At 33.8% G+C, this 27,710-nt stretch overlaps 1 protein-coding gene and 1 long non-coding RNA gene across 4 annotated transcripts; both read right to left on the reverse strand.

The window, feature by feature from the left end:
- Window positions 1-1,194: 1,194 nt before the first annotated feature.
- Window positions 1,195-27,710, reverse strand: LOC133174670 (ATP-dependent DNA helicase RecQ-like). The gene is made up of 9 exons (XM_061309760.1): window positions 27,592-27,710; window positions 27,227-27,394; window positions 4,051-4,167; window positions 3,338-3,907; window positions 2,938-3,101; window positions 2,273-2,422; window positions 1,875-2,142; window positions 1,511-1,778; window positions 1,195-1,320 (listed from the first exon to the last, which is right to left on the reverse strand). The coding sequence occupies exons 1-4, from the start codon at window positions 27,708-27,710 to the stop codon at window positions 3,346-3,348; spliced, it is 966 nt and encodes a 321-aa protein (XP_061165744.1). The 3' UTR covers window positions 1,195-1,320; window positions 1,511-1,778; window positions 1,875-2,142; window positions 2,273-2,422; window positions 2,938-3,101; window positions 3,338-3,345.
- Window positions 7,716-22,103, reverse strand: LOC133174671 (uncharacterized). 3 transcript variants are annotated; one of them, XR_009719163.1, is made up of 5 exons: window positions 22,020-22,103; window positions 17,665-17,769; window positions 17,356-17,453; window positions 9,940-10,012; window positions 7,716-8,131 (listed from the first exon to the last, which is right to left on the reverse strand). It is a non-coding gene; the product is annotated as an uncharacterized LOC133174671 (long non-coding RNA). The 3 variants fall into 3 exon arrangements; XR_009719164.1 differs by lacking the exon at window positions 7,716-8,131 and adding an exon at window positions 9,756-9,802; XR_009719165.1 differs by lacking the exon at window positions 9,940-10,012.

Genomic DNA, 27,710 nt, shown 5'->3' on the forward strand with positions numbered 1-27,710 from the left:
AAGAATGGCAAAGTAGGGTTCCTTGTTCCTAATGTGGGTTTCATTTCTGGAACAATTTTGCACCTTAGAAGTCCAAAGAACAGTTTTCTACAGACCTTAACATCTGTGGAAATGTATCGGTCTGGCTGCAACCAAAAGGTAAAATATACCAGTTTAAAGTTAAAATGAAAATGGATGAAAGTAACTTCATCATATCTTTGGACATATACTAGGTCTTACAACTCAGATGTTCATCAAAGTATGGCATCTACATTAAGGGTTAATGCTAATTAATAATTGTATTGTCTGTATGTCTGTATTTCAGCTGTTTAGATGGTTTCAAAAGTTGGGATGGTGTAAGGGAGTCAAAGGTACACGTGCGGCTGTTGACAAACTGTGCTCTGAATATGATGCCGAAATAATGAAGTGGAAGAATGAAATTCAGGTAATTAAGGAGATATATTTTGAATTATGCTATAAAACTCAAGCGTAAATAAAACATGACATAATAAGTACTTTTTGAGGCAAAAAAGTACATAGTGCTGTTACTGGTAAATATTTATCAAAGTAATTCTTTTATGTGTAAACCCTAGGAGGAATTAGGACGGCCTGTAGATGACCAAGAGGACAGAGCTGCTGTAAAATCTGATGAATCAGATAGATCAGAGGCAGATGACTCTAGTTCCTACATCTCTTCCAGCTCTGATGAACATGATGAGGTCAGCACTGAGGAGGATGAATTGGAAGCAATTCCTCTCCCATCAGATTTAGAGGACTCCAGCTTCCAAAATGATTCAGTTCATCATGAAGATCAAAGTAACTGAAATCATTAATTTATCATGATGTATAAGTATTCAAATTGAGTGAGCTTATTCATGTCATTATTGTTCTACAATATGATAGTTGTGTCATGTACTTTTAAGTAGATCCAGGATACAGTGTATGTTGCGACAATGTTCAAAAACTTAGTGTCAGTCGTCACTTCTTGCGACAAGACAATAAGATGATGTTGTGGGCCCTTTGCTTTGCTGTAAAAAACAGAATATCTTTCCGAGACCTTGATGAAGATGATGTTTGTTCAGTAAGAGATATAGGCATAGAGGTATATAGCATATTATATAGTCTTTTAACATGACTGGTTTTCGTTAATTATTGTAATTGATAACAGTTAGTATTTTCAATGTCAATTGCTGTTTCAGAATTACCTACCATCTGCCCTTGATTGGCAACATCTAAAGCAAAGGATGGAATATGTGGTCCAAACTATGGTGAAGCGCAACTTTCAACAATTCTGTGAAGTGGAACTCCCTCCACACAGCCATGAATACTCCGACATTGCAGCTAGAAAGTCACAGATTGCAAGTTTACTTTATGTCGTAATGTTAACATAAATTGATCTGTACATGAATGTACTTCTGTGATAATTAAATCATAGTGCATTTCAATATAAATCTTACAGGTAAACCTAGGTGTTATTCAGGAAAACCCCTCCTCTGCCAAAGGAACTCTTGAGATAATGAAGTACCTGCACAAGTATCTTCCAGTTTATCAGGATGCAAAGCCGTATCCTATCCTTTGCCATGGGGACCAACTCAGTGTGGAGAGGATGGTGGATGCCAAACTCTCTATGGCTTTCAGTGAGGATGAGACGGACCAACTGAAGGGCCTCATTCCTCGTCCCCAAGGCTTTCACAAGAGGTGCATTGTACTGCAGGACTCCATGAACTGTCTCTTTAGTGGAAGCACAGTAGGGGACAAAGGATCCTTGTTCCAGATAAAAAACAAGTTTGGGTTTCGAACTGTAAAGAAAAAAATATCGGACTGTATAAATTCATCTGTAGATTTCTTCAACTTTGTGACTGAGGCAAGTGTTTGTCTCATTGTGTGCAACATACTCAATATAGACAACATAGATGAGATATGTCAAACCATTCCTACAGATAAAGTAGCAGTTCAAAATCTGTTTATGAACATTTGTGAACAAGTCATCAACCTGGTTTGGCCTCATATTGACATGCAGTCCATCCAACAGGCAATAAGAGGAGATGACAATCAGCTCGACCAGGAGTCCACCTCAGATTCTGAAGATCCTAGGTTTCTGGATGACACAATCCTCTACTGGAATGATGACTATGACTCCTCCCTTGATGAGACTTTGCCTTACTATGAAGAAAATGAAGATGATGATTTTGGTAACGAATATGAATATTTTGATATCAATTTAAGAATATGTTAGTTTTCCATTTATATGACATTACATGTATATTTTACTTTTACTAGAAGAGGACCTTACAGGGGCAGAACAAGAGAGCCAAGATTCTGTGTTTAATTACAACCGGTGTATGGTTTGGCGGGGTCTCCTTCATATGGTGCAGACATCAGCTGAACGTGAAAATGATGATCACCAACTCATCGAAGACTGGAGACTTGACATGGTCCACTTCTGGAATAATAACCACAACAAGTACCTTATTTTGGGTCATCGGTTATTGGCAGGTAACTCCAAATGCAATCAATGAGATTTTGTACAAATTTTAAAAATATATATCATTTTAGTTATTACCATATACTTCAGGAGTAAGTGGGTGGCTTCCATCCAGAATCGGACACGAAATCATATGGAATAGTACAGCTAATCTTGTTGGTGAACCCGGCCACAACATTGCATTAGACCTGGTAAATGAGTTCCTGAACAATGAATTCAAAGGTGAACACAAACTATTTTTGTTTGAAATATTTTTTTTTTAATTTCATATTTAATACTCAATCCTTGTTAAATGGTATGTGAGATACAAGCATAATATTATAAGCATACATTATTATTAGTAGTATTCTTTTAAATAGAATGTTCAATTGCTGTGCTAAATTATGAAACAATCATTTTACAATAAACAATAAAAAAGCAATTATCAAAAATATTTCATTACTGTGTGTTATTATCAATAGAATGAATTTTACCTATTCAGCCAATCTGAAGAACTGCCATGGACAGTACAGTGAGACACAGGTATCAAGATGCAGCAAAATAGTTGGCAGTGTGGGGAAGGCAATAGAGAATATCTTTCAAGAGGTGATCCAAGACTACATCCCCAAAGCTTCATCCACAGACGGTTCCTCTATGTCTAAAATAAAAAAAGTTTGTGGAGGAGTACAGGTCTGAGGACCTCTTTAAAGATATTAATTGACATAGGCACCATCATGGCTTTGATCATTTTGAGCACAAAATTTGTATTACAAGCCCAGAAAAGCTAAATCACAGACTGAAAAAATATGTTAAAGCACTGGAAAATGAAGAATTGTTGTATGAATAGGAACATGTATATGAGTGTTTGAAAATAAGCTATTTATAACCACTTACTTTGTCATTCATTTGTCATTCCTACACGGACAATCTTGATGGCACAAATAACAGCACTTGCACAAAGAACACTTGCATTGTGTGCACTGTAGTGTGCAAACTGGTTGTAATGTGCCTTTATGGCCAATAAAATGAGATAAGATAGCATGCCGAAAACACTTGGATTCCTTCTTCTCTACTGATCTACACAACTCCTTCATATCATCACTTGTGTGCAAAAGTGATCCCGGTGTAATAAAATATAAGGCTTTTGCTTCCCTTCCATCTCGCCCTGCCCTACCCACCTCCTGCCAATAGTCCATAATAGAATAACAAGCACCCCAATGAATTACAATATCAATATCAGGAATGTTTATGCCCATGCCAAAAGCAATGGTACATATGGCAATCCTGATGACACTGTCTGGTTTAGAAATTTCCTGAAGAATATAGTTCAAGTCTTTGGAATTCATCCCAGCATGATAAAGTGCAATATAGCTGTTTTGCTGAGTTTTCTTTTTCTCATGGAAGGCATGCTCTTTCAAATGACCTAATATGTCTCTGTACAGGCAGCCACCTTTACTTAAACTTCTAAAAGAAATTCAACTTAAAACATACAGTTAATTCAAATGTAAATGGCCTACAGTACATGCATATGCATGTATCTTGAAAATCTTGATCTGAAAATGTGTGTATTATAATCAACAAATAATGCTTTGTATGAATTGTGTTACCTAACATATATCAATGTCTTTCTCGTTTTAATTCCCTTTTCCTTCACCTCCTCAAATAGCCAGTGAAGGTCTTTGAAAATGTCACTGGCTCTTTGACACTCAAGGTATATGTTTGGCCTGTAAAAAACTATTATGTGTTATATTTTCATATTTTATAGACATATATATATATATATATATATATATATATATATATATATATATATATATATATATATATATATATATATATATATATATATATATATAACTCTGATTTAAGGACTAGGGAGACCAGACCATTATATATGGCTTAAGGAGACAATATACAGATTTTTTAAATTTGTTTTTTTCTAAAAAGAAATACCAGATCAAAGATCTATAGAACACCAGTTAGTCGACTCTTGCTTTATTTTTTCATAATAAATGCCTCCTAAAAATATATGAAAAAAATGGTCTCCTTAATATTTTATGTTTCTCTCATATGACTTGAGGAGACCAGTGTATATTTTTTATAAATATAACTTGTGGTTTAAGTAGACCATTTTTCTTTCATAGTAATTTCACTTATTATGCATTAATTAACATATTGTTTCCAACCAGAATAGTTGCGGATGGTCATTAGTCAAGGTCAGCAGAAAGATATTTGTGCTAATGTGACTCAACATGATCAGTACAAAACTTTGAATTAAACTAAAGTCATTGCACAAGTGACTTAAATAGAGAGTAGTTGCCCCAGTGGCGCAGTGGTTAGAGTGTCTGCTCTAGAGTAGCGAAGTAAGGAGTTGATCCTTACGTCGCAGGTTCAAATCCCACTGTGGGATAAAGAGACCGGTCCTTCAGATGAGACCATATAAATCGAGGTCCTGTGTCGCAGTAGGTGCTGGCACGAAAAAAATCCCTCGATGCTCAATGGCCGTAAGTGCCGAGTATAGGACAAAATTTGCAGATCTCCACCGGCATGTGGTGGTGTCTCCATATGAGTGAAAAAATCTTGAGAGGAATGTTAAACAACATACAATCAATCAATATATAGAGAGTATAAGCCCAGAGTAGCTTGTTCTGATATCCACATTTAACTCTCAATGCTGTCGCCCACGTGGTGCAGTGGAAAGAGCCTATGCTCTAGAGTCGAGGAGTTAGTTGATCCTTTTGTCACAAGTTTGAATCCCACTGTGGGACGTAGAAACCGGTCCTTCATACAAACAGAGGTTCAGTGTCGCAGTAGATGCTGGCATGAAAAAGATCCCTCACTGCCCATTGGCTCTGAGTGCCGAGCATAGGTCATTTGCAGCTCTCCATCAGCAAGTGTTGGCATCTCCATATGAGTGAAAAATTCTCCAGAGGGACGTTAAACAACAAACAAACTCTCAATGCCCAAAACAGTTTAACCTAAAAGTGAATGCAGACATAGATTATTCTTTAGACCAAGTATAGTATACTCCATATTGTTTTGTTGAGGACACAAAGTTCACAGTGGACATCAAGTAGTTTTTCCTGCTAATTATACCCAGCTTCTTTCAAACCATATAGTCACTGAGTGCATTCGCTTTCCAACTAATTGATGAAGTTCTGACCTTATGCCTATACTTGTTTAAATTCTTTCTGATTTAAGAATACATTTGACCAGTTGAAACCAAGAGTACATGTACTACATAAAATTTCAAGGTTGTGATTAAGATTCAGTAAAAGTTATGCCCCATCCGGTATAGCAATATGTGGATGCCATGTTCAATGTACATATTTGCTATCATTAAACTTGCAGAGACCATGAATCAAAATAATTCAAATGCTTAAAAATCATTTTATTTTTACTGCTAGTCAAAATACAGTCACTCAAGCATATCCTTTGTTAATTTGAAAAAAAAATGATAGTTTAACATTTATTATTAATACCATACCAAAGCACAAGATAGTGCTCTTCTTACATAATCTCATGATTCATGCTGTGATTTGACATATTTAGATGTTTCTCATTTACAGTTCAATATACATGATATACCAGTACAATGTGACACTAACCTAGTATCAGTTAAATGGATCATTATTATTCTGTTTTTAAGAAGTTTGCAGGGTAAAAAGTGAAATAAAATAAATATGTTGATACATTTATTGATTGCACGTGCTAAAAACTTTTATAAAATATCAAACATTGTATCATAACAGCTTTTACAAATTAATTCAATACATTCAAAGGTACAAAAATCAAATTATTTTCATCCACAGTTTTATCATATTCAGTTGAACAACAGCTACATCTATTATATAAAATGTATGGTAGTTGGCACTGACGGTATATATATCCTGAGCAAAGAAAAAACATACCTAATCAAAGAATACAAAGCTCACTTCTATAAATGTTATCTACTAGTAAGGCAAAGTCTCACTCAACAAACACTTTGGTAATGTATATCACCTGGATCCAAAATCTATGCACGTTGGTCTGGGTTAATAACCCTGAAAATGTATGTTACATCCAGCATCAGAAGCAGGATACACCATCTATGTTTACTGATCACCAAAGAGTATATTGTTACTTTAAATGAACCTTCTCTAAAAAAACTGGTCATTAATCCAGAAAATCTAAGTCAAATCAAGGATTGGTACCCTGAAACATTTACATGTACATACATCATCTTTGCAGGTTTGTTCAACATAGAGTTTATAATTACATGAGAATAGGACTGCTCAAAACACTTAATCTTGTGGAGTCCCCCATGTGGCGCAAAGGATAGAGTTTGTAATCTAGAGTCACGAGTAAGGATTTAATCCTTAAGTCTCAGGTTCAAATCCACTGGGGATGTGGGGACCAGTCCTTCAGATTAGACCATATAAACCGAGGTCCCGCCAAGCAGTTGATTTGGGCACAAAAAATATCCCTTACTGCTCAAGGCCCTGAGTGCAAAGTATAGGTCAAATTTTGCAGCTCTCCACCAGCAAGTAGTGGCATCTCCATATGGATGAAAAATTCTTGAGAGGGATGTTAAACAACAAACGAACAAAAACAAAAAAAACACATGAGGAAAATGTAGATCAGGTCAAGCATCTGAAGTAAATCTGTTAATGTGCTTTAATCCATGCAAGTTTGTCCAGGTAGAGCTTAAGAATGAACCTTGCTCCTTAAATTTTAACTGGGATGACAATGCTAGGTATATAGTAAGAACTCATCTAGACTGTCCAGAAAAGCTAAAAAATATTTAGCAATTTCTTACTTGCATGATTTAAAAAAATCTGCAATCTAACATTATTTCAAAAAAAATTTCAACACATTTTCTAATTTTCAACAAATTCAATGCACTATGAGACGATTTAACATTCCTTAACCACATACACTGTACTTAAAGTGCAATATACATGCATTATACTGTATGTTAAATCTTTACAGTTTTCTTCAAGTACTCTAATAGTATATGAAATATGAAGATTACCAACAGTGATCAAGCTTTTAAGTCCATTGAAACAATACATAATTAGAGCAGAGCAAACACTGACCTCTAAAAACACCAGGTGCAATGGAGGAGAAAGCATTTCCTGCCATGTGCTCCTTGACATGATTGGGCAAATGGAAAAATCCGCAAACAGTTCAGTGTAAACAATTTTGATGAAAAACATTAGTCAACATTCAACTTAATGATCGATTGAATTTGCTATAACAATTAATTTACACGTAAGTGTACACACATGTATGCATACTAGATGAATTATTTCACAATATCCAAAATTGGACAATAATAGTTTCTAATCTAGCTAGACAACAGGAAATTTTCATTATTACTTAAATTACATGAAACTATTGAAGTCTGTGAGCTACAAATTATATCTAAAAATTATACACATTTTAACAAGTGTTTACAGTTTAGTGTATTTATTATATACAAATGATGACTTGGTAATTATGACATACGAGTAAAGTCCACAGATTGACTTCCAGATTTCAGCTCAAAGGCTTGAAGATTTTTAGTGGCTCTTTCATCATTTTTTTTTTTCACTGAATATTTTCATTTTTATTTTCAAGACACTGTTTTTGTTGAGGTCTTTTAGCAGTTTGATGCAATCCAAGAACTCCAAGGGCAATTTAAGAACTCATGAATTTCTTTCTTACCTGGAAAAAATAAAAATTTAAAAGTTTAAAATATATTCAACTTACATGAAGAAAACTAGTGATAATAGACCTTTCAGATGTTCCAAAGCAGCTACATGTATCTAATTAAAAAATATAAAGTTTGAAGTATTTAGAGTCACCTGTGTTCTGAACAAGGGATATGTGTATTTGACAGACAGATGAATGAATAGACTGATCACTATAGAGCACCTTAGTCTTTTTTCAATAATCTTTATATTAATGAAAATCAAATAGGAACTAGAGTGTTTCAAGGAATGTATATGTCACCTGCTAGGTATCGTCATTAAAGAGGTAAATAAATCTAAGAGTGGTCAGCTATTAATTTAATATTAGCATGGAGGTTCATGCATTTGCCTGCAAGGAAAAAAAGGATCCAAAAGTAAAAGACTGGGATAGAATCTGGCAATCAAAGAAAATATGGTTCCCCAGTCCTCAAATGAATAATTTAATTGAAATTATGAGGAATAACTATTTATGATTTTATTAATACACATGTAGGTGCTTCCAACAATCCTCGGAGGAAAGGAATTTCAGACTGTCTTTACTTTAATTGTCACTTTGTCAGTCAACACGATTCATTGTGGAATACTGATCCCAATGTATTTTCATAGTATTTAAATATAAGTTTGTGTGGTAACTGAATTTCATACAGTTTCAAAGTATAGTATCATGAGCTCAAAAACATACATAAATGCTAATTATCAAAACCCTGCCTCTCAAAATTTTGGAGATATAAGGTGTGACAGACGGACAGACAGACACCAGGTAAAGTGATCTCTAAGTGTCGTTCTGCTCTGCAGTTGACACAAAAATGAAAGTTAGTCAATTTTTGACCATGTATATCACTTCAGTGATGAAAGGAATGCTGAAGTGGTAAGTCTACTTGTTTTTCTAGGGGGCGCTGTTGCAACCCTGGAAAAGAAAACAGGACTGGGGCTTGCCCCTAGGGGGCACTTACTGACCGGAAGTAAACAAACAACAGAAATAGCAATACACTAGAAATATGTCCATAGGACATGTATGCCCGCCGAGTGTATAGTAATGCAACATGAAATTTTGTGTTAGTATATGAAGTTTGATGAGAATATCTTGAAAAGTTTCTTTAAAATTGAAATTGAACTCTAAAAAAAATGGATGTAGATGATAAATTCTCACCAAATTATGTATAGATGCATAGCCTTAGATATCAATATTTTAAATGGTTTTAAAACCATGCAAAATGCAAATTGAAGGAAAGTGAGGTCAAGGTCACAGGAAAGGTCAAAAGTTTTTGAAATAGTTGAATAGGTCTTACTAATTATATATGTATCAGCATATTAAGTTTGATAAAAAATATCTTGAATGATTTCTTTAAAGCTGAGCTAGTCACAAGCGTGGCGCCATGGTAAGAGCGTCTGCTCTAGAGTCGCGAAGTAAGGAGTTGATCCTTATGTCGCAGGTTTGAATCCCACTGTGGGACATGGAGACCAGTCCTTCGGATGAGACCTTATAAACCAAGGTCCCGTGTCACAGTAGGTGCTGGCATGAAAAAGACCCCTCACTGCTCAATGGCCATGAGTGCAGAGTATAGGACAGAATTTGCAGCTTTCCACTGGCAAGTGGAGGTGTCTCCATATGAGTGTAAAATTCTCGAGAGGGACTGCAGATTACCTGTAATGATTGACCAAAATCCCTACTAGGCTTTAAACTCTTCATTCTTGACCTGTATTTCGTCAAATAAGATTTTTCCAGTTAATTAAGGTAAAATTACTAATTGTTAAAACTGTAAATATTTTTTTTTTTTTTACCTGAGCCAGACTTTTACTTTTCTTAAAAGTGTCTGTATTTGACTGTTGGTTCCACCTATCTCAAGAAAATGATCTGTAAAAGTAAATGTTAGAAATCATAATCTGTTCTCTATCTACTATAATCATGAGAAAAGGTGTTGAAAATTAACAGATGGAGATAAAATCAGCAGTCATATTAAAGGCTTTTTTCAATAATCAATTTATTAGTGAAAATCATAAAAGTATTAGGCAAAAAGGAAAAATAAATGTTGTCATTAATTAACCTTGCATATCTCTACAATTTTCTGATAAGAAAATTATACCTGATAGATGCAATATAATCATCCTTTGCCTGCCCCTAAATTAAATTATGAAATTTTGATAGATTTTGATCTAGTAAGCAATTATTTAAAAAAAGGTTCTTTTAGAGGTGCCTAGGGTCGAAATTCATAGAAAAAAAAAACTACAAAAAGCGTGAAAACCTATTTCTATCATACTGGTTTATATTTATTACAAATGTCCTCATAGTCAGCATAGCCCAGAACGATAGACCGCAGACTCTCACCATGAACATTTTTAGTGTCCTGGTTCAAAACCATTTGTTGGCACTTTTATATTTTTTCAAACTTTTTACCTGTATAAACACTAAAGAACGAGTGCACTTATGGGCCCCGGTAAAATGTGAAAAAATGAAGGATTAAATTAAGCATAATTTTCCATCTCAGATCATTAATTGATATCTAAACCATAAGATTCAACAAATTTTATCGCTGAAATTCATGAATATACAAAGAGCAAAGCCATATAATGTGGTAGGGGTCAGCCGACATTCATGATTTTCTATAGTAAATCGAGGACGGTCATTCATTTCAAAGCTTTTGTTTATTGTCAGCCTAACATTGTACAAACTTGTGCGATTGACAAAAAATGCATTATACATTTATAAAACTTGTGTGAAAGTAGGAAATTTGTACATGATTAGGCTTGTACTTAAAATATTAAAAATGTATGAAAAGTTCAATGTTTTTCCTATAACAAGCAAGAGCTATTTACCTGTATGACCTATGTTGAACCCACCCGTGGAATAAATTATTTAAAATACTGGTAGTCACGTGAGTTCTACCCAGGTAAACATTCCTCAAAGATTCTCACTGTAAAACATAACCACGTTTTGTATCATTATATCGAAGTCAAGCCGCATAGAGAAGTTTCTATGTATTTGGTTTTAGGAACACAGGATGGTTAGGAGAGTTTAGTGTCGTTAAAATGTCATCATAAATAAAAGTGTCAAACATTTTTAACATTCATGCAAGACAATGGTACTGGTATTGAAAGCCACCTAAATACACTTTTTTTCATTTTAAAATTTAAAGGAACTAATGTTAATACTTATTGTATTATTTCAAATGCAAGCATGCAAATTTCTTAGTTTGATCACTAATGAATACAGGTATCTATATAACTTCATTCGATTTTTTTCTCGGGTAAAATAGCACAAAAACACGCCTGTCAATGATCCACCATCAGATTGTTCAAGTGTCTGATTTAAATGTCTCCTCCCCTTGATTTAAATAAATGAAACTCAAAATAGGTTCGGTACGACTTTTCCGGATTTGGGGTATCTATAGGTATTTAAAAAACTTCATTTGTTTCAAATCCATGCTAATTTAGGTGATGTTTTAATGTGATTTTAATTAGAAATGTCCACTTGTGTTTACTATTACCAAAAGAGAACAATTTGGTAATACATTCTAAAGTAATATGGCACTGAAAAAGGGCCCATTAAGCATTGCTTAAGTGCACTTGTCCTTTGATTTTTTAATACAAGCTTTTGCATTTTACTTAATATATTTTCTTCCTTAAATGCATGTTTGGTGTTGATATAAAAGACATCTATGGAAATGCAGATCATAAATTCTCTTTAACTAAACGCAATCAACCGGAACTAAACCTCATTGTAAGCACACTTTGTTCGAGGACATGAATCATTCACTTTGTGTTACTCGATACTGCAGGTGTCATGAAAAAAAATCATGCCGAGCAATAATTGCTGTGTTTGCCTTTCAAGAATATAATGACGTGTAATAGTACTGTTGTGCCAGTGGGAGATACTGTTCTATGCAGAGAAGATGCAGTTCATTCCTTGGGAAAAATGTGTGCATTGGCGATATGTTATGCTAAAAATGCATGAGGGTTTTCAGATAAGAAAAGAATGTGGTAAGGTCAGTTAAGGTTTTATGTCCCATTGCCATTACTCAGTCAGACATCAAGAATGACCCTCAAACAAAGGATGTATCATTCTGTAAATACTGAGGTAGGATCACATGAACACACAGTTGAGTAGAATGAAATATATCGAGATAACAATCAGTATTCAAGCTCAAAAGCCCATCAAAAAATACAAAATAGGAGCAGAGCAAATACGGACCTCAAAAACATCAGAGGTGGGATCAGGTGCCATGGAGGAGTGAGCATCCCCTGCAGACCAGTCACACCCGCTGTGTGCTCCTTGTCACGACTGGGAAACAATAGAAAAATCCATACACAATTCAGTGTGTAAATAATGGCCTAACAGTAAGTATGAAAAACGTCAGTCAGCATTTTACTTAATGATAAATTGTATTTGCTGACGAGGTCATTGTATCGACCATAGAACTTACAAAATGATGACTTTAAACAAGACTGCTGATATTCTTGTTTCAGCAATTTGTTTGTCAATAACTTACCTCCTTTTAAAAATTGTTCATACATAAAGGATGCTCTTGAGTATCGAATCAACTGAGAGATATAAACCCCATATGCAGGTGATGAAGGTATATTGCTGAGTAAGTAAGGGAAGTTGACGATTGAAAAGTTAAAGCCATCGCGTTTAACATAAAGCTTGGTTGTTAGATTACCATTAATGTAGAACTAAAGCAATACATGAGAAACAAGAAACTACACACATGTGACCTAAAGTCAGTGACCGGAACATATATCGGTAAGCTTTTTCTAAAGACTGAAACCAATATTGGTCCTATAGGTCATCTCATATTTTTCACTAGAAGTGTTCCTTTGATATACTATATTTTACTTAATTTCTATAGACTTACTATATCCTGAAAAAAAAAGGAAAACAGGAACTACCTGTTTAAATGACCCCGACCACCGAGGTTAATGTAAAGTTTGTCCCTGCCTACCTGAAAAACAGACTGCCTCGGGCAGTCAGTAATTTCCAACTCTGGTTATGAGATGCTAAATGTTTAATATTTACAATTAAATGCTTATATTTACATTTTTAAATTCATGATAGATTGAGAAAGTCGATAAAATCATTTCTATATTATGTCTGTATACTGTATAGGGGGAAAATAATTCGCGGTGTTAATATTCGCTATATTTACGGTGTGAATAAATCCGTGAATTCAAGAAACAGTGAATAAGTTTTCAATAACCTACATGTTATATTTGGAAATTTGAGCATAGACTACGATAGGTAAATATATGCAGTGCATTTCAGTAATTACGACTAGTACTTGTCATTCAATTATTTTAATTATCACGCTTGACATTAATTTAGATCACCCAGCAGATAATAACCTGTACTTGTAAAAAAAAAAAACTGTTTTAATAGCCAACGCTACATGTTTCATCAATCAAAACACTAGGGTCATGGGTTTTGAATACCCGTACGTAACTATGTTACGACGTGTATTTGTTACCTGCATTATCATGTTTTTATCAACATTTTGGTTTTAAAAAATCATTCAAATAACTATCGAACTTGCTGATTTATATATAAATCTACCATTGTTCGTGAAGTGAATACATAACGCTGATTAATGCCTTCTAGCTATGCTATGGATTAAACGGATATAGACATTGAAGGGAGGTACATGTAACCTTAGTTATATACCGATTCCGCGAATTCAACAAACCGCGATCGTTTCAGAGGAGAGAAAAACATGAAAATTACAACCCCTGAAATTAATCCCCTATACAGTACTTCAACCGAGAAATTAGTTGAAACTGGTTCCAGAAAAGAAGCTGAAAATGTTCAATAGTTTACAGACAATACTTGACACATGATGACTGAACAAGAACAGATAGCAATAAGGAATTTAAATTACTCAGATGAATTATAACCTGTTCAATCTTAGATCCATCTTTTTTCGAATACGAGGGTTGATCCAAAAGTTCATGGAATTTAATTATTTCTAAAATTTTATTGTGATTTGATGAAAGCAAACAATAGGCATATTTATAATATAGAGTCATTATGCAACAATACTGGAAAATTTCACCATGTTCCAATTACCAATAAGGTCACATGAGCTTTCTGAACACTGATAGTTGTAAAATGCGGGGGAGACTTCGGCGTAACGTCAAGTTAAGTATGTCATGTCATGTTATAGGAGCATCTCACCCTCATGTTCAATTCAACTAAGTAATTCTACAGAATATTCTGCCTTTTTCTCCTTTTTCTCTCTCAAGAAAAGCCTGGGTATCCACCAATCGACTTATCTTTATATTACACTCATATTTCAAAAATACTCCCCATCTTTCCATATGATGTTCCAATTTCAGTAGCAAAGTCAAGCACAGTACGTCAGCGGTCAACATCCATCAACCCTTAATTTGTCTACTAGAAAAACAGACCCTCCAAAAGCAGCCACACCTTTAATCAACCTCCATGGAAGTTCTATTGTTCTTAAATTTCTCACGCCACTGGAAAATCACTTGCTAAATGCATTTTTCTCCAGCCTGTATCAGTAGTATACCCCTTTAAGTCAGAGTGTTCCTAAGATTTTAACAAAACTTATAACTTGACTGAAATGCGACGTTCTCTAACAATTAAAAGATGAACAAGAAATCATCAACTAATAATCTAAATATCAAGTTAAATCAGTAAAACTCTCACAGACAGGTATATTAGTGGTCAAGCAATCGTAATAATGACAAAATTCTCATTTTATTTGCCACTTAGCGCAGGTTTTTTCTTATATCACGTATTAAGAATTAAAATGATAATGAACGAGTAAATGTCTCCCCTGCATTTTAAAACATCCTTTGCTATGGCAACTGCCATAGAGTTACTATCATAAATATTTAAAATATTTTTTTATTAAAAAAATTCAACAAGTGTCTATATTCTTATTTGTAATTTTCAACCACTTTCACTAATAAATAAATAAAATAAGAAGAAATTCCATGAACTTTCGGATCAATCCTCGTACATGTCAGTCATTAAATTTATATAATACACAGTATGCATAAGGGAGACCAAAGGTATTATTACTGCATTAAGGAGACCAACCACTATCCATATGTAAATCAGTATTCAACCACTTTCACTAATAAAAAAATAAAATATGAAGAAATTTCATGAGCATTTGGATCAACCCTCATACATGTCAGTCATTAAATTTACATAATATACAGTATGCATAAGGGAGACCAAATGTATTATTACTGCATTAAGGAGACCAACTACTCTCCACATGTAAATCAGTATTCAACCGCTTTCACTAATAAATAAAAAGAAATATGAAGAAATTAGTGATGAGACATCAGTTAATTTTCATAATCGATCATCGGTTGGAATCGGTTACTGCTTCTGATGCGATTTCACCGATTATAATCGGATTTCTTCATAGTTTTGTATACAAAAAGCAGACTATTACAATAATTTCATTTATTTCTTTAACATGAATATATAAAATACATAATATATTATTTTCTTTGTTGTTTTGCTTCTTTTACACTTTCTAGACCTAAAAATATTTACAGTGGACACCCAACATGGCTGCCTAGCGGCAGAAAACAAACTTCAAAAAGTTGTGGGGGGAATTGATCACTCTATATTTAAGGTTATAAAATGTTGACTAAGTTGCATATTTTATATCTCAAATAAAAGATACAATTAATATTTTTTGAATAAAAAGAATCAGCTGATTGATCACACCAAAGAGCAAACACAGATTTGGCAGAAAAAAAATTCACCCGGGGGTAAATTGAATGGGTCGGTCGGGTTATTACAGGAAACAAAAATAATTTTTTTTAGGCCCTATATATGCATCTTCGATTCTTAATCACCTCTGCTTCGTGCTAGTTGGCTAGTATCAGATGCAGATGCCATTTTCTTTCATTAAGAAGAAATAAATTTTAAACCAGAAATGGATAATTCCTGAATGTATTGTATTAGAAGTATGTTTCCGATGATCGATTATGAAAACTATAATCGATCATCGGAATCGGTAGCATTTTTTTGTCGACAATCGATGTTTTCTGATTATTGGTACAACACTAGAAGAAATTCCATGAACTTTTGGATCAACCCTCGTACATGTCAGTCATTAAATTTATATGATATACAGTATGCATAAGGGAGACAAAATGTATTATTACTGCATTAAGGAGACCAACTACTATCCACATGTAAATCAGTATTCAACCTCTTTCACTAATAAATAAATAAAATATGAAGAAATTCCATGAACTTTTGGATCAACCCTCGTACATGTCAGTCATAAAATTTATATAATATACAGTATGCAAAAGGGAGACCAAATGTATTATTACTGCATTAAGGAGACCAACTACTCTCCACATGTAAATCAGTATTCAAAACTTGAGATTTTAATACCCTAATAATTTACATGTTTAGTTACATGAACTAAATCTATTTACCTTTGTCATAACGCAAGAATTGTTTTACATTCAGCCAACTTTAACATTACACATGCATACAGTGTATGCCATGCATTAGGAAGACCAGATGCATTATTTCAACATTAAAGAAACCAACTACAATGGAACAATTAGACAGTATTCCAAAATGTTCATTCCAATACCATAGTAATTTCCCTTAATTTGTTTGTATTTAGATGACTTAAATCAATTTATCTCAGCCAGAATTGGAACAAAAAAACTAATCATAAAAGTGGCCAAACACATGAACAGACAGATGGACATGATGATTCCTATGCTTATATACACCCAAAGTTGCCAAAGTAGAGCAGATGCAGTGGTTGGAGCGTCTACTCTAGAGTCGCGGAGAAAGAAGCTGATCCTTACATCGTGAGTTTGAATCCCACTGTGAGACATGGAGACCCGTTCTTCAGATGAGACAGAGGTATTAACCGAGGTCCCATGTCGCAGTAGGTGCTGGTACGATAAAGATCCCTCACTGCTCAATGGCCGTAAGTGCTGAGTATAGGACAAAATTTTGCAGCTCTCCACCGACAAGTGATGGCGTCTCCATATGAGTGAAAAATTCTCAAGAGGGACGTTAAACAACAAACACTATACACCCAAAACTTTGTTTGCAGAAGATTTTGTGATACATGCTTTAATAGTATACATATTGTTCATAAGGGAATAAAAATGCTATAATATATCATTAAGGAAAGCAACTGAAATTAAATGTGCACTTCTAATTGAACTAAACAAAATTACCCTTTGTCAGAATGTAGATTTATAAACAGGAAGGCTGTTTTTCTTCATTTTTTCCATGTCAGATTCAGACTGTTCTTGAAAAAATTCTGGCATACACCCTGTAAAAGTGAACAGTGCAGATAATAAAGAGCTTCTAAATAAACTGCATAATATTTAAATGATCCACTTAAAAGGGATAACAAATGCATTTAACTCCATCAAGGAGACCAACTGATATCCATATATATAAATCAGTACATGTATTTTAATTGTGATATTTTAATATCCTAGTAATTTACATGTTTAGTTTCATGAAATAAATCTATTTACCTTTGTCCAATGACCAATGAGCACAAGCACTGATTTTTCCTCTTTTTTCTTAACGGAATCACCAGGGCCAGTCTGCGGTCCATATGATTCTGGCATATGTACACTCTGTAAAATGCATATTTGTACCATGTACAGGCATATGAACAATATTTCTATACTACATACATGCATCATTAAACTTAATAATCTTTTTTTTCCAAAATTCATTATTCATATTGTTTTGCTGTTAGCAAAATTCAACAAAAACTATACCGTATATATACTTGCCTATAAGGTGGTCCACCTATAAGTCAGTTGTATTTTTTGAGGTTATTTTGGAGGGATTTGCTATTGACCCGCTTATAAATCGGTACAACTTTTTGCCAGAATCAATTGACAATTTCAAATCAATGCTCTGATGTTTTAACCTGGTTTCAAAATACTAATCTTTTTATGACTCACCTATAAGCTGGACATAGAGTATATACAGTACCTGCATTATACATGCACTAGGAAGACCAAATGCATTATTGCAATATTAAAGAGACCATTGTGGTAAATGAAATCAATGTATGAATTGTATTCAAAACTGCGGGTGTACTAATTTGTCTGAAGTATATCATGATATAATGTGATACACAAAGACTTTAACAGGATATGTACATATATCCACATGCCTAAATGTAACAACAGGAATTATCGTTCTACAATAATTTATTGAAATTGCCAATATGAATAAACAAAAGCAAACTTTGTTTCAATTGTATGAACTTTAAGTTTTCTTTTTACACCACGGTCAGATAATCTAACTATCCCCCCTGGTTGGCTACCGGGTCCTTCGTTAGACTGCCTTATCGGACATGATATTTACTGAAGATTTGATTTTTGGTACTGACTTTTATACTCAAAATAATGTCTTTGTTTAATTTCTTGAGTTCAATATCACTTTGATGTGTTCAGTGTTTACTTTAATATGTAATGATGTGTATAAGCGTGTATTTTCGATAATTTAAACTTCTAGTACAGTAATCGTCCCAAAGCCGCTGTTTCATTATCGTGTCATAGTATCTCTGAGAGTGCATTTTATTAACACCTCCAAATCACCTGGCCTGCGTAATTAAATTTAACTACCAAAAACAACAGCTTGGGACTAATAAGGTGTGATTATCAGCAATGGTCCCATGAAGCCTGTGCTAGACCTAATGGAAACGTTCAACAGACCGTAAAATTAGCATAATGGGATTATTGTGTACTAAGGTGTGAATTCAGCGGAGCAAGAATTTGTTGGACTTCGAGATAACGCATGTGTTTATAGCACTTGGGACCATAAATCTACTTCGAGATAAGCGAGGTATTTGAGATTTCCGTGTTTGAGATACCGGGGTTTTTTAAAATCATAAATATAATAAAAATGGCCGGGACCGTTGATTCACTTCGAGATATCCGTGGTATTTGACATACCGGTGTTCGAGATACCGAAGTTTACCTGTATATCGATACATATCTAGATTAATGAATATATCGTATCAAAAACAAGAGGCCCATGGGCCACAACGCTCACCTGAGCACATTGGCTAGGAAAAAGCACAAATCACTTCAGTATTGAAAAGTTTAAAGGGGAGGGGGCTTGGATTTTGAACTACCTGAGGAAGCTTCCATATCAATATAACAAATGGCTTTACTGTTCTTGAGCAGAAGATTTTTAAAGATTTTTTTCCTATATATTCCCTTGTTAGAAATTTGATCCCCCATTGTGGACCCTCCCTACCCCCCCACTCCCCCATCATTTGAACAAACTTGAATCTACACTACCTGAGGATGCTTCCATATCAATATGACTAAGCATGGCTTCTCTGTTGATGAAAAGATTTTTTCCTATATATTCCTATGTAAAAATTTGATCCCACGTTGTGGCCCCACCCTACCCCTGGGGTTTATGATTTGAACAAACTTGAATCTACACTACCTGAAGATGCTTCCATATCAATATGACAAAACATGGCTTTGCTATTCCTGAGAAAAAGATTTTTCAAGTTTTTCCCCCTATATATTCCTATGGAAAACCATGATCCCCCATTGTGGCCCCACCCTACCCCCAGGGGTCATGATTTAAACACAAACTTGAATCTACACTACCTGAGGAAGCTTCCATATCAATATGACAAAACATGGCTTTGCTGTTCCTGAGAAGAAGATTTTTCAAGTTTTTTTCCCTATATATTCTTATGTAAAACTATGATCCCCCATTGTGGCCACACCCTACCCCCAGGGGTCATGATTTGAAAAAACTTGAATCTACACTACCTGAGGAAGCTTCCATATCAGTATGACAAAACATGACTTTGCTGTTCTTGAGAAGAAGATTTTTAAAGTTTTTTCCTATGTATTCCTATGTAAAACTTTGATCCTCAATTGTGGCACCACCCTTACCCTGGGGGTCATGATTTGAACAAAGTTAAATCTACACTATCTGAGAATGCTTCCATATCAATATGACTTAACAAGACTTTGCTGTTCTTGAGAAGAAGATTTTTCAATTTTTTTTCTGTATATTCCTATGTAAAACTTTGATCGCCCCTTGTGGCCCCACCCTACCCCGAGGGGTCATGATTTGATACAAACTTGAATCTTCACTACCTGAGGATGAATCCACATCAATATGACTAATTGTGACTTTGTTGTTCTTGAGAAGATTTTTCAAGATTTGTTTCTACATATTTCTATGTAAAATTTTGATCCCCCATTGTGGCCCCACCCTACCCTGGGGGTCATGATTTGTACAAAATTTAATCTACACTACCTGAGAATGATTCCATATCAATATGACTAATTGTGGCTTTGTTGTTCTTGAGAGAAAGGTTTTTAAAGATTTTTTTCTATAAATTCCTATGTAAAATTTTGATCCCCCATTGTGCCCCCCCCCCAGGGGTCATGATTTTGTACAAACTTGAATCTACACTACCTGAGGATGCTTCCATATAAATTATGACTAATTGTGGCTTTGTTGTTTTTAAGAAAAACAATTTCAAGATTTGTCCTACATATTTCTATGTAAAACTTTGATCCCCCATTGTGGCCCCACCCTACCCCTGGGGGTCATGATTTGAACAAACTTGAATCCGCACTACCTGAGGAAAATTCCATATCAATATGCCTAATTGTGGCTTTGTTGTTCTTGAGAAAAAGATTTTTAAAGATTTTTCTATATATTCCTATGTAAAACTATGATTCCGCCTTGTGGCCCCATCCTACCCCTGGGGGTCATGATTTGAACAAACTTGAATCTACACTACCTGAGGATGATTCCATATCAATATGACTAATCGTGGCTTTGTTGTTCTTGAGGAGAAGATTTTTAAAGATTTATTCCTATATATTCCTATGTAAAACTTTGATCCCCCATTGTGGCTCCACCCTACCCCAGGGGGTCATGATTTGAACAAACTTGAATCTTCACTATGTAATGAAGGTCTCACCTAAGTTTCAACTTTTACAGCCCAGTGGTTCTTGAGAAGAAGATTTTTAAAAGATACTACTAAATTTTCACTAATTCTTAATTATCTCCCCTTGAAAGAGGGTGTGGCCCTTCATTTGAACAAACTTGAATCCCCTTTACCCAAGGATGCTTTGTGGCAAGATTGGTTGAAATTGGCCCTGTGGTTCTTGAGAAGAAGATGAAAATGTGAAAAGTTTACAACAACAACGACAGACAACGGACAAATTTTGATCAGAAAAGCTCACTTGAGCCTTTGGCTCAGGTGAGCTAAAAATAACTTAATTCCAATACATTTTGGGCAGGCAGTTTTTTTTATGTAATTCTGTGAAAAACTTGGGAATTTCAATCACCAAAGATTATATTTACTGGTAATTGTTTTGAATTAAAACTGTTCAAAAATGATATAATCATTAAGGAGGTAGCACATCTTAAATGATTATTACAAAATCATAAAAATACATAGACAACTTTACTTAACATGTTGATTTTACAGTCAAGAAAAGTTTGAATTTGAAGTGTAATTTTTAAAGACGGTGAGACAAAAAATTAAAAATGAGTAAAAAACAATTATTATTTTTATAAAATTCATGCATAATGATTTATAAGACCTTTTTGACAGAATTGTTAAAGAATTCAATATATTGCTTATCGCATTAAAAAATGTCTTCTTTTTTTTTTTTGCTCAATACACAGCCCTAGCAAAAATGATTTACAACAAGGACTTCAATTGATTATTAACATTCATTCGATTGATCATAATTATTAACTGTTATTGCACTTTCATTTTCAAAATGTTGTTAGGTACATTGTTTGTTCACTCTTTTGCATTGATATTATAATTTATAAAAGAGTATTTTAGCAGAAAAAATTATCAATTTACCTTTCATGGAATAAAGACATGTTGACCCTTGAGCTGAGATTTTCTCTCTTTCCATAGATTTGTTACACTGGGGTCCACATGATTCTAGCGAGACCCTGTAAAAAAGGACTTAACTATGGAAAAGCATGAAGAATATATGCCTATTATACATATCTTAAATTCTAATGAAAACAATGTTTTTTAATTAAGATCCATATATTTCTAATGATTGACATAATACAAATTCAAAATAAAATATGCATGTCTATGTTATACACTGTACCTTAAGCAGACCAATTGCATTATTACATCCTTCAGGAGACCAACTTAAATCAATGTTTGAGAACTACTTGTGAGAACAATAAATTTGTCTACTTTACAGTACTAAATGTACATGGAATCTATAGGATGATGTTACTTTAATTGAACTGCCTTAGTTCAACACAGTAATCTAACAAAGAAATTGAGCCAAAACAACATTTTAAGACTTTTTGAACAGTGCATGTTCCTATCATTTCAAAACCATTACCAGTAAAAATGCTAATATAGGAAAATGATGACAATTAATTAATATTGTACTTTCAGGTATATTAGATGAATTAATCTGATTCGTCAAGAAACATTTGTTAAAAAGCACTATTATCCGCTGAATAATGAAGCCACGCCCAGTGTCACAACAGTCAACATTGCTTAACGACGGGTGATATTCCAAAAAATAGTGACTGCGCAGATTTATGTGCTCAAGGTTCACTATTATTTGTATTTGTATAAAGCATTCAGTATAATATAATAAATATTACATGTACTCGAGTGTAATATTGAAATTTTTCACCCCTCGAAAACCAAATACGTCAAAAAGGGGATGGGTTTCTTTTCCAACTTCTACATAGTTTTGCCCATGCAAAAACTGGTATAGACCTTGGAAATGTTTAAACGGGCTAAGAGAAATCAATTGCATCAAGAGTACTTAATTGTTTTTACCCAAGTTACATGCCAAAAAAGATTCAGAGAGACGTCACATAAAGTTAACGTTGATTTGAACTGAAGTTAGGGTGTCAAAAATCATTCACATCCAAAAGTGACATTGATCATGTGTGGTAGATAATAAACTCCTACGAGCTAAATATGCTGCCATAATCAAGTGAGGATCTTTGCCTAATCCTATATATAAATCCATTTACAATATTATATGCACTTAAGCAGCTGTTTATGACATTGTAAAATTATATAAACAAGACCGGTTTATATAATTTATATCAATTTATATAATTAATAATATAATTTATATAATTTTATCAAGATAAGTGTATGGGGTAGAGGGAGCAGACATTGAGAATCAATGTTGTCGGACCTCATGAAACTAAACTAACAGTCTTCCAAATAACCCGGGAGTCCAATGCCAGGGACCTGTTAAATTTGCAGCCGGGCATGTAAAAATTGCCAAATTACATGTCCGAAGAGGGCATATGTGAATCTTCTTTCATCGTACGATCTTTACTTGCCATTTATTCTGTCCTACCCCCATTATTCGCTTAAACGTTGCTATATGTAATGTCGATGGATTGCCTGTCTACATTCTCGATACGACCTGTCAAATGATTATCAATCTAATCATTGAAGTGTTTAGTTTAACCTATTTGTTTTCTCGAAGTTGCTTGCTAAATTACGAGATGTTCATCAATGCCACATACTGTGGCACTACAGTCATGATCCCATTTCTGAAATTCAGTTCAGCTAAACCGGCCAACAAATGACCAGCATGCAACTCAAAAGTTATTTATGAACAAAAACACTTTAGAAAATGGCAATCACAGGCCATGGTTGGTTTACGGCGCTGAAAAAATTAATATAAAACCTTTATACCTAATGGGTTTTTTTTGTTGCACAATACTGGTAAATGTAAGAATTTTGAGTAGGACATGTACAAATTTGAATGGGCTGGGTAAAAATGATAGGTCTACATGCCCGAAGGGCATGTGCTGAAAAAGAATTGTTGTGAAGACTGAACTAAAGCGACAGCGCCGGGTGATCATATAAAGTCCCCTTTATTACATAATAATTTGGCAAATTATCAACACATCAAGCTAAAATTTCCAACATATCTTAACGGTGAGAATTTTTATTTTTTAAGTTGAAACCTCGTGACATGTGAAAAAAATGAAATTTGTATCCCATCTAAAGTCTTAAAATGTATTAAGGTAATTTTCGATACAAATTTGCGGTTGGGGTTATAAATGAAGGATAAAACCAGAGACCTCGGAATGGAATACTCGAAAGTCTCTGGTTTTATTCTACCCCCAACTGGAAGTTGTATCCCATCTAAAGTCTAAAAATGTATCGAGGTAATTTTCGTGGAATAAATGAGTGCTTTACAATAAAGAGACTCGACCAGATACGTCTGAAACGATTTATTTGACAAGAAAAAAGTCTCATGAAGCGAACGATGTCATTTTAAAGTAGGTTAATGATTGATAATGATAGATACATGAACAAAATATGAGCTTGAAGCGGGGGTGCCTGAAATTGAGTTAGATACCTTGTGGTAAAAATAAGTAGGGGTGCACCGTATATGAAACAAGTGCCTGTGATTGATAGTCTGAAATTTCTCTTCACCTAAATATTAAAAGCTTGCAGTGATCGCTATAAATCTATACAACAGTCAAGTTACATACGGTAAACTAACATAAAAACAAGATTACAACAGTCATGATTACAGAAGGTATATTTTGAAGACTCTAGGTCAGTAGGTGAATGTAAACAGGTAAACACACGTGGGACAGTCACCGCAAATATGAACCACAAAACGACTTATAACATTAAAATGTAAATATTCATCTGCACACAGATTTTTGCATAATAATAATAATTTTTAAAAAGTGTAAATTTAAAATATAAAATAAACAAACCTCAAACCTTGTAACAAAACAAGGCTTGTTTCCCTACAATCTTATTCTGGTTCTCTGTCACTGAAAATGCAGGGAACCAGGCTGCGTTATTAACTCGTACACAGATTTGTTGATACGAATAAACCTATAAACATATATACGAAATAAAATATTATCATAAAAAATGAAGAATTTCAAATTGCTTGAAAAATTATCTTTATGTAGTTTATAATAAATGGTTGTAATTGTTTATTAATTTCTATCTATCCATTAAAATTTGATACGTATATCAGCTTAATATGTACAATGTATCCGTCTGAACAATTATTGTTATTACACTCCCTGTCACATCTTCATAGTTAAGCCTGTAAACATGGTAAGTAGGAATCAATTTCAGTTGAAGGGGACCAAAACCAAACATTTTTCAGTTTCATTTGGTGGGGAGGGGGGGGGGGGGTATAAACCTCAAATGATCATTTTATCTCTGTCACTGAACTGCTGAAAATAATGAAGGGAACTTGGCTGCGACAATGATTTGTTGACTGAATTAAAATACGAAATAAATTATCATACATACGAAATAAAATAATTTCATGAAAAAATGAAGAATTTCCAATTGCTTGAAAAAAAGAAGCTTTTCATGTATGTGATTTACAATAAATGGTTGTACTTTTATATTTTCTATATATCCATTAAAATTTCACAGTATCAGTATTTCACTATTTGTAAACATTAAAAATAATATTAAATAAATGTTACACTCACTGTGGCTTTGACTGAGTTACTGTCACATCTTCACAATTAAACGAGAATATTCCCTTCCGTAAATATTGCTATATATATCTGAACTGTTACCAATTAATCTTTCTTTGGTGAAAGAAAACCTCAGGGATGGAGAATAGGCCCGTACGTAATTTAGTTGGGGGGGGGGGTGAGCACAACCAAACAACATTTTTCAGTTTCAGGTTGGGGGAGGCTACAAACCAAAAATTTTTTAATAAGCAAAAGAAAAATACATTATCAGAGGTTATTATTGAGGGGGCCCAAAAGCAGAAGAAAAATAGATCATCAGAGGTTATTACTGAGGGGGCCCAAGCATAAAGGAGCAATGTTTTCTATAGTATACCTAAATTTCAGCAAAATTACAGGGGGCCTGCCCCCCCCCCCTTTCCTTCAGCCATGTATTGTATCAAATCTGCTTCACCCTGATTCAGATTTTTTTACAGCATATATTATATTCTATTAGCAGAGGACCATATTACATTAATAAACAATTATTAAATTACAGCTATTTTTTTTCCTACAGGGTCTGTTTCATTTATACTATATCATGATGATCATGTCCTGCATGATGTTTACAGAAAGTTTAATTTAAATTTTTAAGCTCGAAATAGCTGCGTCAACTTGCGAGACTATTTTTTCAACGTTTGGCCTAATCTTTAAATATTTAATTTGTTTGTGGACTTGCATAAAAGAATTAAAAAAATATAGGGGCCTATCATTTAACTTTATTTCGAATTTCCTTCAGGATTTTTATACCGAACTATAGTCTAACGATTATTTAAAATCATACTTTTTCTCTTGAAAGCTAAATTACTAGGAAAAAAAAACAAACGAATGTTTGTCTTGTGTATTCTTAGTTACAACTTATTACTGTATCATTTTAGTGACTTACCCAAATTTCTCAACATCCATGGTGTTCAGAGGTCATTTTCTGAAAACTGAAGGGGCATTCCGATGGCATTCGGAACAAATGACGGAAAGCACTTGCTAAGAATTCAAAACATGGTTCATAAATTTACAATATTTTTCCTTTTTAGGTTTTTAACATAAAACATGGAAAACTAAGTTAAAGAAACACTCATTTGAACAAATCAAAAGCGGAAAAAATATATATGCTAGATTTTTTGTTTAATTGCGTGTTTTTCATGGTCTCCAAAATGCAGAAAAATTATCCTTTGAAATTATACGTAGGTTATAAATTCTTTTCTTTTTTAGGGAAGATGATAGAAATTAGACAACTTTTGAATGTTAAATAACAGAGTTAAAGATTAATAATATTTAATGGCATACTGTTTATTTATCTATAAAAAGACATTTGCAATACTGATGAGGTCAAAATAATAGGGAGACCGAAAAAGGTCACCTTAATCCAGTGGTCTCCCTAAGCTAGAAAATATATCCTCCTTGGTCTCCTAAAGCCATATGTCATATATATATATATATATATATATATATATATATATATATATATATATATATATATATATATATATATATATATATATATATATATATATATATAGTCTTGTAAATACAATGTCTGAAATCTGTACAATGTACCTGTCAGGAGATGCACTAAACATCATCAAGTTTGGTAGGTGGATCCTGGTTGTAATTTGCCTCAGGATATGTTGTGTGCATGTGGCAGTTAACATTAAAAATGGTGTGCTGGGAAAATGGGACCTCAGCTCACCAAGTCTGGCAAATGTAGGTCTAAATGTTTCACCCCTGTAGATTAGAGTTGAAGTTTCATTTTAAAATATGTCCATTTATCATTTTTGAATACAGAAGTTTTACTTCATTCAGGAAAAAAATCATTTAGTTTAAGTGTTTCCCAAAACATGTATAAACTAAAAAAAATAAGACTCATGTTTTAATCACACATCAAATTATCTTTTGTTTGAACACGTGTGAAGTTTCTTTACCATGAATCCATAATGTGTGCCTCATCTATTGCTATGAGACAGACACTCTCTTTATAAATTTTAGAACTCAGCAGCATGTCTTTCCATGAATCTATATTCAGTAAAGTCTCAGGAGACAT

This window comes from Saccostrea echinata, unplaced genomic scaffold (assembly GCF_033153115.1).
Source record: "Saccostrea echinata isolate AGI-Se365-2 ecotype Australia unplaced genomic scaffold, CSIRO_AGI_Sech_v1 ptg000058l, whole genome shotgun sequence".
Classification (NCBI taxonomy): Eukaryota; Metazoa; Mollusca; class Bivalvia; order Ostreida; family Ostreidae; genus Saccostrea; species Saccostrea echinata.